The sequence below is a fragment of the Lacerta agilis genome, chromosome 10, assembly GCF_009819535.1.
Source record: "Lacerta agilis isolate rLacAgi1 chromosome 10, rLacAgi1.pri, whole genome shotgun sequence".
NCBI classification, from domain to species: domain Eukaryota; kingdom Metazoa; phylum Chordata; class Lepidosauria; order Squamata; family Lacertidae; genus Lacerta; species Lacerta agilis.
The window spans coordinates 15,396,706-15,409,559 of record NC_046321.1 but is presented as its reverse complement, the minus strand read 5'-3'; the positions used below and the strand labels follow the sequence as shown (position 1 = coordinate 15,409,559).

At 39.4% G+C, this 12,854-nt stretch overlaps 1 protein-coding gene across 2 annotated transcripts in view; it reads left to right on the top strand.

Moving 5' to 3' along the window:
- The window catches only part of BCL2L13 (BCL2 like 13), a 31,779-nt gene extending 22,986 nt beyond the window's left edge, over nt 1-8,793 (top strand). For both annotated transcript variants that reach the window (XM_033163452.1, XM_033163453.1), the window contains exon 7: nt 6,159-8,793. In XM_033163452.1, coding sequence (XP_033019343.1) covers nt 6,159-6,968 — 810 coding nt within the window. In that variant the 3' untranslated portion in view covers nt 6,969-8,793. The remainder of the gene's footprint in view (nt 1-6,158) is intronic.
- The last annotated feature ends 4,061 nt before the right edge of the window (nt 8,794-12,854 follow it).

Sequence of the window (12,854 nt, the reverse complement as noted above, 5' to 3'; positions counted from 1 at the left end):
AGTTGACTTGGCAGTTCCATGAACCATGCACTTATTTATTCACCTCTAGCCAGGCATAAAATTGGACTGACAGAAGCTGCATAACCAACAGGGCAGAGCTATTTTTGAAATGGTGCAGGAAAGGTGAGGAAAGAATTTAAATGGTGATAATTTTTAAACTGAATAAAAGTTGCCATGATTCTCTGTGGAGAAGAGTAAGATCTTGGGTATTTTGATCTTCATATCATTGTGCACAAGGTTCAGTTTTGCGGCTGGTACCTAGTCTTATTTTGATTTGGTTTAACAAATTTGTGTTTTAAGAAACTGTGTGTAATATTTCTTTTCCTGAAACATGGTACTACCATTAAGCAATGCTTTTTGGTTGTGTTTAAATACTTGGATACGGAAACTTCAAATTAATTGCGCTGTTTGGAAGCTCAGAATGCACAGCAAATGTTCTTGCTGGTCTTCACTGATGGTAGTGCAGCAGAATAGGAGAATAAGCTGTGGTACTGCCCCTGAGCTGCTTAATCCCAGTGTGTAAGATTCAGCTAGACCACCTAAATTTCAGTCATGGTGAACCTGTCCAAGGAAGAAGAAACAACATTGTGTATTGGGGGTAGGAGATAGCTTAAAAGCTGTTTAAAGACTAAAATCACTTAAATGTTCAGCTACTCCAGCAGAGGCAAGGAATAGATTAGTTAAGAGTGTCTAACTCTCTGTGTTCCATTAGTCATTAAAGAGTATGTCATTAGGGTCTCTCAATTCCTTGCACGAAAGTCACGAATAGTCTTGGGAAGATCCATCTTTTCTATAGATTTAGAGCTTTGTGAAAACGTCAAGTCTTTCTACAGAGGAGGCAGTGGCAAAAATGGTAAAGCCCCAGGAGCTCAAGTAAGTGGAAATAATCCAGACCTAATGAGCTATTTTGTAGACTAGGAAAATAATTAGACTGAAGTAAAAAATACTCATGCAACATGGAACACACTTGGAGCAATAAGATACTACAAACTGAATATTTAGAATCTTAATATTGGATTCATCACCCAGTGCCATCATTGTGTAATGGAACGTCAGTCAAGAATAGATTTCCTGATATTTGGATATTTTGCAGAAATGGCAACCTTTAAGAAGAAGATTGGTTCTGGGAATAAGTCCCATAGAACTCAATTGGGCTTGTTTCTAAATAGACCTGCATAGGATTATTCTGTAAAACTATAAAATTTAAACGTAGCACATTTAAAAAGGTATTGTCCTCCTTTTCATTGTTCTGGTGGTTTCCATACATTTTTTCTATGTTGCTTTTCCTTTTCTAATGAGAAGTTGTGTTGCACACATTTTGAGTGTGAGCAGTGAGTAATGAGAAACGTTCTTCAGTGAAATCTGCATTGTCTGCTTTTGTAGTAATTTCAATGATATCAGGAAGAATCAAAATGCAGTTGCAATTTCTAAGTTCTCATAAAGTTTTGCATATGTAAGCAATAGCTTCTGACCTAAAAGAAACAGAGTCATGCAATGTTGTTGGTTACTGAACTTGGAAAGGATTATAGGAGCAATGCAGAATATGTACTTTTGTTTTACTTCTCTTCTTGTAAGGCAGTAGATTGGTTTGCTTTGAATTCACTTTCAATGTAGCAGTGTACTTCTTTAATCATAAGAGGCAGAGATCTAGCTCTGAGCATTTTTGTAGACATAGCTTGCTCTCTAGACATTGTTGATGGAAACCAGAAGAGTCACAGAAAGGTTCCATGTTTTCCACTGGGTCAAAACAAAAAAACGTTCATTCTAATTTGGCAGCAGCTTAGCTCCACAGCTTGCCCTGAAGCTGTATTAGGGCACAAACAAATTGATGTGTGGTGCGCATACTCCCTCCTCTTTCTCTGTTCACTCTCTCTCCCTCTGTTTGCTGTGTCTGCTGCATCAGAAGCTTCTCTTGGAAAAGTGCAGAGTAAGAACAGTCAGTTTGGGTAAGACTTTACTACTGAAGTAGTATAATTATGCTTTAAAAGTGTCAACCTTGTCCTAATTTCCAGTGTTTCATCCACATTGAAAAGGACTTGTGGGAGATCTGAGAAGAATAAGGATGACTAACTATTTTTGCTTAAAAGTTGTTATTCTGCTTTGTCACCATTTTACATGCTTGTGGCTTGCTCTGCTTTAATAATCTCTGCATGAAAGTATAATTAAGTGCCTTTGGAAACTTGCACATCCATTTGACTTTTAAAAAATGAACTAGAAGCTGCAATGCACAATTAAAGTCTAAAGTATTGCTTTCCTTGCAATTGCGATTGTGATTGAGTTTATAGAATGATATGGAAAGTAGGCTACTTCCCCTAATGCTTGACTCTGGGTTTTATTTTTAGTCTTGGCATTGTTGTTGTCTTTAGAAGTGTAAAGTAGTTGTTCAGACTGATGGTAGAGGTATAAGAACAAACTTCATTTCCATTTTGAACTTGATAATTTTGTTCTTATTAGAAAGACAACCAGGATCTTGCACCAAGGTTTGTTTGTTAACAAAATTTATATTCTGCTTCAGTGTAGCAAAACCTCTAAACATCTTGCTGTTCAGACTATTAATAGTGGCATACTTTCAGTGAAAAAACAAAATTGTCTGGTTCTTTATTCCAAGATTTGACTCTGGATGACAAGGCAGAATTCTTTAGGCAATGTATTAAAATAGCAGCATGCGTTGTTGGAGAGTGTGTTTTGTAAGAGAGTAAAAGAATGTACCTTTATTCACTTGCTTACAGAAGTGAGATAATAGAATCCAGGATAACATAATGGATGGTGTAATTTGAAAATATGTAGTACATAACACTGTATTTGACAAGGGGAGGTCCTATTTAATAGGCTAGTGTTGCTTGCACAGACTAACTGCTCCTGGAATGAGAGTTTCGGTGTCTTTTTGTATGCTTTTCTAAGTGAAATGAGCAAGTGTTTGTTTTTAGCAGCATAGGTAGTGTGACTGATTAATTTTAGATCTACCTAATACTTAGCATTTTTAATCTTGACTGTTTTGAAATACTAAAACAAATCATTGGGATCCTGCATATGCAGTTTAAATTGGTTTATATTTGTAACCTGTTCCTATATCCAAGGCTCAGTACAGTGAATGAAAAGCATAAGAATCCTATTAGGACAAAATAAAGTTGGGCTTAGAGAAGACTCCATAACCTTCAGCACTCTCTTGCTTCACTGCATGCTAGAGACAGCTTCACCCACCTTCCTCGGTGCCTGTTATCCCACACACTTAACACTCTTCTGTGTCTCAATCCCTTCCATAGTGTATATTTCTCCCTCTTATTGAGGTTGTTCCTACTCCTTCAGCTGACACCTAGGGGAGCAGCCTCTTAACCCATTCTTCTCCCCACCACTCCCGAGCCTGGAAAGCCAACCTCTTCAGGAGCCTGCACTCAAATTTGAGATTGTCTAAGATGTCTTTTCCTTCATTGCTACTTAATATTCCATGGCTCTATCTTTTCCATTATTTCTTTTTTTAACTGCTAATTTGTGGCACATTTGAAAGCTGATAAACTGCACTCTGAAGACCTTTGTGTGACCTTCAGATAAGAACAGCACTGTTGATATGTGAAGTAGTACAGTGTTTTTCAACCTTTTTTGGGCAAGGGCACACTTGTTTTATGAAAAAAAATCACGAGGCACACCACCATTAGAAAATGTTAAAAAAATTAACTCTGTGCCTATATTGACTATATATAAAGTAATTCTCTTGAATAGGAATCAAATAAACACAATTTTCCCCACGGCACACCAGGCAACATCTCGCGGCACACTAGTGTGCCGCGGAACAGTGGTTGAAAAACACTGATTTAGTATAACACCTCAAATGTCATAAAATAGCCTGTTCTGTGGATCATGTGGTACAGATAAAAGGAGTCTGCAGTTTGTGCTGAAATGGAGGTAGCAACAACTTTCCTTTATGAAGCTAAGAAATCTATTTGAGTAGTATTGCTGGCTAGATGTAACTGAGAATTCCACACTCATTGTTGGGGAAGGGCTGTAGCTCAGTGGTAGAGCACATGTTCTGCGTGTAAAAGCGAGTCAGTGTCAACAGTACTAAGAAAGATGGCCCCAATGATCTGACTTGTTATAAGGCAACTTACAATGTTCTCATTTGTAGTATGCACAGCTTAATGTTATTCATCTTGAGGCAAAATATTTCAAGTCAGATACTAGATTATTTAATGAAACTGCCTAGATAATTGCATTGGAATGTCTGTCTTCAAAAATTAGCAAAATTGTTTTGCAGAAACTTAGTATTTGTAGAATGACCTTCTCTGGGCAAGTTTTGTGTCCTCAGTTAAGTAAAATACAGGGCCAATAAGGCTAATGTGTATGAAACTATATGAAACGATACAGTCATACCTCAAGTTGCGTATGCTCCATGTTGCATATGTTTGATTTATGGACCTCTGTGACCCGGAAGTCCTTCCCAGAGCGTGCGCGCAGAAGCATTCTGCGCACTTTGCGCATGCGCAGAAGCGCAAAAACGCGTGAACTTCTGGTGTTTTTTGGGGGGGGGGCGTTCATGTTAAGCACGCCCATGTTACGTAGTGCGATCCAGAACAGATCGTGTGCGTAACACGGGGTACCACTGTATAAGCGAAATGACACTGGCAGTAATATTAATGAAACTCAACTCTCTAGAACTAATATTTCAGAAGTTAGGCCTCTGGTGCCCAACACATTTTTTATTCTTTCTTAGTATTGATTTATTTTAAAACATACTCTACTTGTTTTTATATTTTTTTAAAAAACCTACTAAAATATCTTTGTTGGCAAAACTTCTTTGCTGCTACCTGTGCAGATCTCTTCTCAATATTCCTTTGGCTTTCTGATGCAGGGTCATTCTTAGAGTATCACAAACATCTGATGGGAGGTTCTGTCTTCATTACAGTGCTCTGTGTTCTGATTTTTGTTTTACATGACTGGTGCTGAAGCAAGGGTGAATAGTGCAAGCTAGCCTGGAGCTATGAAGAGGGCAGAGGAGTGGGAACAATTCATAGCAGAATAACATGTACTCTTCACCATAAAGCTCCTGAGCTCATGAGACAGCTTGATCAGCACGGAAAGAGGGTGGATGGGGATTTACTGAGTAATTACTTTCTGTGTGGCGGCAGTCCAGCCCCTGATGCAGCTTTCTGCATGTGCCACATTCCATTAGCACAGATGGATAGTTGTGAAAGGCAGCCATCAACAGAAGCTCTGAGAGCTTTGCTTGAAGGATGCATGAGTGGTTCTGGTTAGCAATGCTCCAATATTCTTTGTATATTAACGTTATCTCTCTATAAAGATACCAGATTTTTTTAATTAAAAAAGTTCAATTAATTCAAATAGGTTTTGAATTTTTATAAATTATGAAGAAATTGTGTTATGTCTATAGGTGACTCTTGAGGAATAGATTTCTAGAAATAAAAAAGTAATTCCGATGCAGTGCTATTTCAATTGAGGCACTTTCCTAATAGAATCAACACCCACCGTAGAGTAGGCTATGTGAGAGATTGTTACAGAACTACAGTCGTACCTTGGAAGTCTAACAGAATCCGTCCTGGAAGTCCATTTGACTTCCAAAACGTTCGGGAACCAAGGCACAGCTTCCGATTGGCTGCATGTGTATTGTGAAATAAATGTGCATCAGATTCATGTGTTATGCTCATAACAGTCCTGTGATATAGGTTAGGGTGAGTGATCCTGACTTTTGTGTGCATGCACACACGTAGAATTTCATAGTAGACATCTGAATCCAGGTCTCTTTCCCATATCCAAGTACAATACTTTTGTCTCAAACCAGACAGAAGACAATTACTGTTCAATACTTAGCTCCAGATGGCCGGGGTATAATTAATAATAATAATTCCTTGACTTCTTAAAAAAAAATACTTAGCTTCGACAATATGCAAACCTCTTTAAGTATTCAAGTATTTGTTGCGCCCCCCCCAATAATTGCATGCATCTGCCCTCTAATGGAAACCTGTTGTATCCGTTGGCTGTTCAACTATATGTAGCAATTATACTTTCTCTTGGTGGTTCTTAATTAAGGCTACCATGCTCCTTTAGAAAAAGTAAATTGCCCGTATTTCCAATTCTTCTGTAATGTGGTTGTATCATGTAAAATTAAGTGCTGTTAACTTCGTTGATTATGTGCATTTTTCTTCTAGGGTACTGTTTTTAGTTTGGATTCTGAAGAAGAGGAGTACCACGGAATAATTGCCGAAGACAGCAATGACATCTACATCCTAACTAGTGACAACTCAGGTCAGGTGAGCCCTCCTGAGTCACCCACAGTGACAACATCTTGGCAGTCGGAGAGCTTGCCAGTTTCTTTGTCAGCTAGCCAGAGTTGGCATACTGAGAGCTTACCTGTCTCGTTGGGGCCTGAGTCTTGGCAACAAGTGGCTATGGATCCTGAAGAAGTGAAGAGTTTGGACAGCAATGGAGGTGGGGAAGAAAGGAGTGAAAATAACTCTTCAAACTCTGATATTGTTCATGTTGAAAAGGAGGAGATACCAGAGGGGGTTGAGGAAACAGTGGTGTCAGAAGTGGTCCTGCAGGCTGACACTGCAAAGTCTGCTTCCCCAGAACTTCCAACTGCATTGCTGGAGTCAGAAGCTGAAATTGTGTCTCTTAAAAAGCCAAGCTCCTCTGCACCTTCACATACGGAACACCAGAAAGAGGGGAAAGAGGTGCCGCCGCCAGAACCTGAAGCTCCAGCCTTGAGTAAACCTGCCCAGCAATTAACTCAGCCAGAAGAAAAAGCTACCCCCAAACCTGAAAGAATACTGCCTCCAGAAGAAATAAAGGCCAGAAAGGAAAGCTATTCTGAAGAAAAGGAAGAGAAGGCCCCTGCTGGAGAGGAGAAACCCATCCTCTTACCAGAAGGCAAATCAATTCTACTATATGGTGGGGCAGCTGCAGTGGCCATCCTAGCTGTGGCAGTAGGTGTAGCACTAGCATTGAGGAAGAAGTAGTGAACGCCTCTCCTCAAGGAGGTAGCGCCTGAATCTACACTTAGTTGCATTGGCTGAGGGTTGTGGTGCCTGCTGTTAATGGGAAATTCATGTAGCAAAAAGGGTGATGGGGCAAGGGTAAACTATAAGGCTAAGCCTGGGGACAATCATGTTTTTAGTGGACTGGTATCAGATATTCCTGTTTAACATATAGGGGTGTCATTTTGAGAACCCCTGCACATTTAATATGTATGTATAACTGAGAAATGGGGATGCTTATACACTGGAAACCGGCACAGAACATTCCAGGGGAAAAGGAAAGTTTGTTGTTATCCCTGGAGATTTCCCTTCCATAGCTGCTCTTGCAGCTTCTTGGTTCCCCCTTAACCTCTTGAACGAGAGGCTCTTCAATCCTGTAGCATGAGGTTGGTAGCTCTTTTGTCTTAGCTTCCTCAGGTATTGCACAGCTCCTCTTGACTTCCCAGCTCTTAAACCCCAGTGGGTTAGTGCTTATTCAATACCTCTTTGCTTTATACCTTTTCTACCCCCTCATATATTTAATGAAATTCTTAAAGCTCTTTAATGTTGGGTGGGTAAAGCAATATTCTCCCATGCAGGGATGAAATTATAATAGTTTGGTGGGAAGACATATTCTTTGATCCCTCATGTGTATCTGATCTCTGCTACTTTTGTGTTTTCCTTCCCCCTTTGCCCTTTTAATGTATCCTGTTTTTTATATCTGTTAAGTTATCAAAAGACCCTTTTATCATTCTGATGAATGAAAAGGAGAAATGTTCAGCAGTTGTTAAGCTGAACTGGCACCACTTGCAAAGTCAAAATATAAGCACCTGCTTTGGACATCTTTTCCCTGTTGTTTGCACAAATTTAAGTGTGAAAGACGCTTAGCCTTAAATTGACCTTGACCACTGATAAAAAGCCAAGCACAAGGTCTTCAAAGAAATGAATTCCCGTAGTTCAGCCGAAGCAGCATTGTGCTGTCCCTCCCAGTTGTTTGCCTGGTTTTGGGCTGTAGAGTGAATGGTGACCTGAAAGCCAGTAAGTCATGCAAACTTACCAGATAATAGCTACCTGTGGACAGTTTATTTTAAATCCAGCCAGGTATGATTTCTACCCAAGAGGAATGAAATAAGATATGTTTTATCAGTGTTTGGTGCTCTGTGTGTGATGGAAACAAAATTTAAATATTACTACTCTTGGCGTTTGCTAGCTCTATGGAGTGGAAGCTCTCGTGTCCTTCAAGCAATTGCTGCAGCTTGTTTGGGCTAGAGATGTGCTGAGAATGCTGAGATGTGTATAAATCAAAAGTAAAAAAAAAAACCTTTTCCAAACTTTTTAAAATATCCAAGCTCCACCATAGTAGACATATTCAAACTTCCCCCCTCGTTATTCTGCTAACCAAAGGATGCTGAATGAATCCCTCTCCCCCTCCCCACTTCCTGGTGTACTAATTGGATATGATTACCTGTCTGGCAATCAGGAACGTCTTTACTATAGTGCTATTTAGGAATGTGAAAGTGTTGAGTAGTGGTTTTCTCTAGCTCCTTGCCATAGCTGCCTTTTCCAGTTACCCTCTGCAGAACAGATGATCAGGAAATTCCTAAGATTCCCTTCAACCACGTTTGTAGACTGAACTTTTCCATTCATGTATTGTAAATAAAAGAATCATCATCTCAAATTATCACATGTATACCCATCATGTGGCAGTGGTGATATTCTTCTTCTATAGTGCTTGTGTTTGGAGGCAATGTCTTGGCAACATGTGGCCTATTCATTATGACCTGTGTTGAATTTTTTTGTTTCAAAAATTCTTAAGGCTCAATTGCTTCTTAAAAAACAAACAACAATTTCAATTCATTTTAGGGGTGTGCTTGTAAATAGAATATGCTCTTTTCCCACAGGAAGCATCCTGTAGCCATTCCTAGAATTTATAGATATACCATGTAGCAAATTGCTACAGATCTCAGTGTATGTGATGCAAAGGGAAAGTAAGGAGGTGAAAGAAACTCAAGAGTCTTTGAGCTTTAGCCTAGTTTCATTTTTAATCCATTCACCTTTCAAAAACTCAAATTTATTATTACTTATTTCATGTTGCTGTAATTGCTATTTACTCCTGAAACTTCACTGGGCAGGCCCATTGTTCAGTGTAGTTTTGATTTACATTTAATGAGTGAGTTGCCACTATGACAGTCTGCATTCCTGTTTATCATAAAACTGTCTTCCATCTTACTATAATGGTCACTTGATTGTTTGGGGCATCCAGGATCTGATGATGGCAAAAGTAATTGCAGTCAGCCGTAGTTTTAGCACAGTAGCCAAGTTGATGAGGGTTTGGTTCTAATGATTGTGAAGTTGGGAGGAAGTATCCTCACACACGTTGTGGTAGAAAGCCTGGGTTTACTATCATCGGTTGTCTATTTGAGAGGAAGCCACTGCCAATCTCGCCTCCCTGGTGAGTATGCATGTATAATACATAGTTCCTGCAAATAAGGGTTTATCTTCCCACATTACATGCACACCTACAAATGTTATATGTGAAGTGACCTTTAACCATATGGGGATTTTGGTTTTTGATTCAGCAGGATGGGAACTTTGCCATGGCGGTTGGGAGTTGCTGGTTAGGTAATTTCCAATGCTTTTTTCTAGTGCTGTCTTTGTTACCCATTTTCCACAATAAAGTGCCTCAGTGTATTCCAGTCGGCTTTAACGGTTTTCCTTTTTTTATATTTGCCTGCTTTCTATTTTGTAGCCCTATTGTCCAATAGTGAGTATTCTCGAGCTATAGCTCCAAAAGGCTTTTGGAAAAAACCTCCCATGCTGGAGGAAGGTAAAATAAATCATAGCTATGTCGTTAGATATTAGCATTGTTGCAAGAGTTAATATAGCTCAATAGTACCATTTTGGGTTCTCAGTATTTAGAGATGCACTAGTATTAGACCACTTCAACTGATAATAGATGGGAATGGTCTGTAGCTCTCAATAAATTTGATGGTTTGAAATGGATGTTGTTTCCTCTGCGTGAATATTTGCAAAACTCTTCTTTTACCACTACATACCCTCTTAAATATGAGTTATGCATGCTTTGAAATAAGCCCCTCCCTTATCTGCTAGGGCTATTGCCAATATAAATTCTCATTTTTCTAGCAGGCACTACAAATTAATTAGGATAAACAGGTACTGTTTTTATTTTTTCAATTCTAAGGTCATATGTTTGGCCCGGGGTGGGCAAGAGAGACAATGGGCAACTGTAGATTGGTATTCTTCACCTGTTAATTTTGCTAGTGTCAGAATGCTAAAAAGAACATTAGATGAAAAGGGGTGTAGAACTGTGAACTTCCACTTTCAACCATTGACCAGTAATAATCTGGTCTATTTTCTGTAGATTTCTGAAATAGGGGGGGGGGGGCGGATACTCTTCCCTGAAGATATTAGAGCTTCAAGATGAAATAGGACTTGGTAAAGGTGTCTCATACTATAATTTCTCATTCTGTGATATATAGTCATACATTTATTTAGTTGGTTCAGATGAATGTCTGTTTTTAGCAGTGAGATGGATGCTTTGAAGCAGTGTTATTTCACAGCTTTTCTTGAAGCATCACTAGAGAAGGGCTAGTCTGTTTATGAATTAACAACTAACATTCTATACTCTGGCAACAGTACTTCTCAGGGTTAATGTTCATATAGCACAGGCAACAGGCTGGAGTCTATGGTTTTTGGAGCTGCAAACAATAAACTATTTAGGATAAATCATGAACATATGTGTTATTGTGTTAGCAGTAACAGGCATATAGGTGGACTTTTAGAAATGCATTGCGTCACCTAGAGGTACCCATTTATATACTGTACTATCTATGAGCAGGGTGGTCTATAATTCTGCATTGGAACACCTAAAATTATTAAGACTGTACCATACAAACCAAGCCACAAATGTACATTACAGTATTCAGACAACAGTGTGGCTGCTGTCCTCTCTCAGCCTCCCCCCCCAAAAAAAAACCCAATGGGCAGGTGGCTGCCAATGAAAACCTCTTTCCTGTCCAGGCCAGGAACATGGCAGGAAGCAGCAGCTTAAGTCCAATTTGACCACCTACCTCTTAGGGGAGATAGGTGTGTGTGGCTTGTATTATAGTAGTTGGCTGAAATAAAAGCCTAGCTACTTCCTGCTTTTGTTTTCTTCTTAAATAAGTAGCTGGGCTTATCTCAGTAAACCTAAAATTGATTCCCTAACACTCTCACCCACTCCTGCACTGGTTTCTGGTGCTGTAGCAGTCTTGTTTGGCAGCAGCAGGGAAGTTTCAGGGAGACATGTTTGATATGCTGCATACTAAAACTGCAGTAGCTACTGGAAAAACTATGTTTCCCAGAAGCTAGTTGCAACAGGAGGGGAAGCTATTCCTGCAGCTGCTGCAGTACTTCTATTAAGTTGTGGTTAAAGGAAAGCAGGTTTGTGTGTGTTTGACTTGAAACTGAGTCCAGAAAATAATGTGGAACTTGTAAATACTTCATATATCGGCCCCCAGAACTTTATTTCCATGGCTAGAAAGTTGAGTTTGATTACATTGTTATTCCTTAAGTGATGCCCTCTAACTACTGTCTATACTGATCATGAGGACTTAAAGCAAATTTGGTCTAGGAACTGTCCTAGCAGTATAAACTGTTACTAACCAATGCAGACTTTCAGACATTGCTCATTAAGTAGAACCTATTTTACCTCTGATAATGCTTTAAGTTACGGTGGAAGAGATTGAAGCTTGGTTGCACTCTAAAAGATTATGGATTTTCATTGTGAGAGCAAAAGAGATGAGATAAATGAAAGGCTATATAACAAACCACAATTTATCCCCTCTATAGAGCTCCAAAACTGTAAAGGCAACTCATCAGCATATGGGTTAAAAGCCTATTTCAATCCTGTTCATACAAAAGCATAAAGGATTTGAGTTATGACTAGAGGTATTAGGAAAAAATTATGTGTTTGCTTCTAGTGAATTCCTGAAACAATTGGTTGATTTTCATTAATAAGCAAATTTGCATTCTGAAATACTGATGTGACTTGAAAATCAGTTAAGTGTTCAAGGAACTGTATTTTTCTAATTCCTTATGAAAGTACAGCATTTTCAAAATTACTGTCTGAAGCCTTTTGTGCCATTTGATGAATTAAAATAAACTTGCTATTTCCAGTGTTAAAAAGGAGTTACCAGCTCCCTCATCTACTGTTTATAAATTGAAGGGGTATGTTTATTTTTCCTCTGCTGATGGCGCTTTGTTGTAAGACCCATGCCCCTAGCCCTCAGTTGCACTTTAATAAAGTCAGTTTTGAAGAAAAGGTGTGTGGGTTTTCTTCTGTTTAGTGCAGGTGTGGGAAGGCTGGGGGGGGGGGGGCGGGCGGCAGCTGATTGGCAGAGGATTGAATAGGGCCATGCACAGCTTCCCATCTGGCATATAGGACTCTTTTCAGGCTCTAACCCCCCCCCCCCCCATACATGCCCACTACTGCTTTTGGCAGTCTGGAAAGTGTCACATGATGATGCCTTTTGCTTGTCTGGATGGAGGGGTGGTGGTATAAAACCTTTGATTTTTCTGTGGTACGGTAGCTGTGTTCGAGCCACAGGAGTTGCATCTGTTATTCCGTCCACTTTTCCTCAAACACCAATATTAACACTCTGGCTGCTGGTAATTGCTTCCCTTTAAATTCTGAAACAGAAGAACTGCAGCTAGAAAGAAAAGGGATTAGGAATACAGGATCAGTTTTTTAGATCTTAACCTTTCCTCTCAGTATTTTATCAAAACCACATTCCCTAGCACTCAGTTTTGACAATGAAAGGGTCAGCATAAAATCCCAGCTCTCAAAATATTATTTCTGTGCTGCCATAAAGAGGTGAAGTGAAAGAA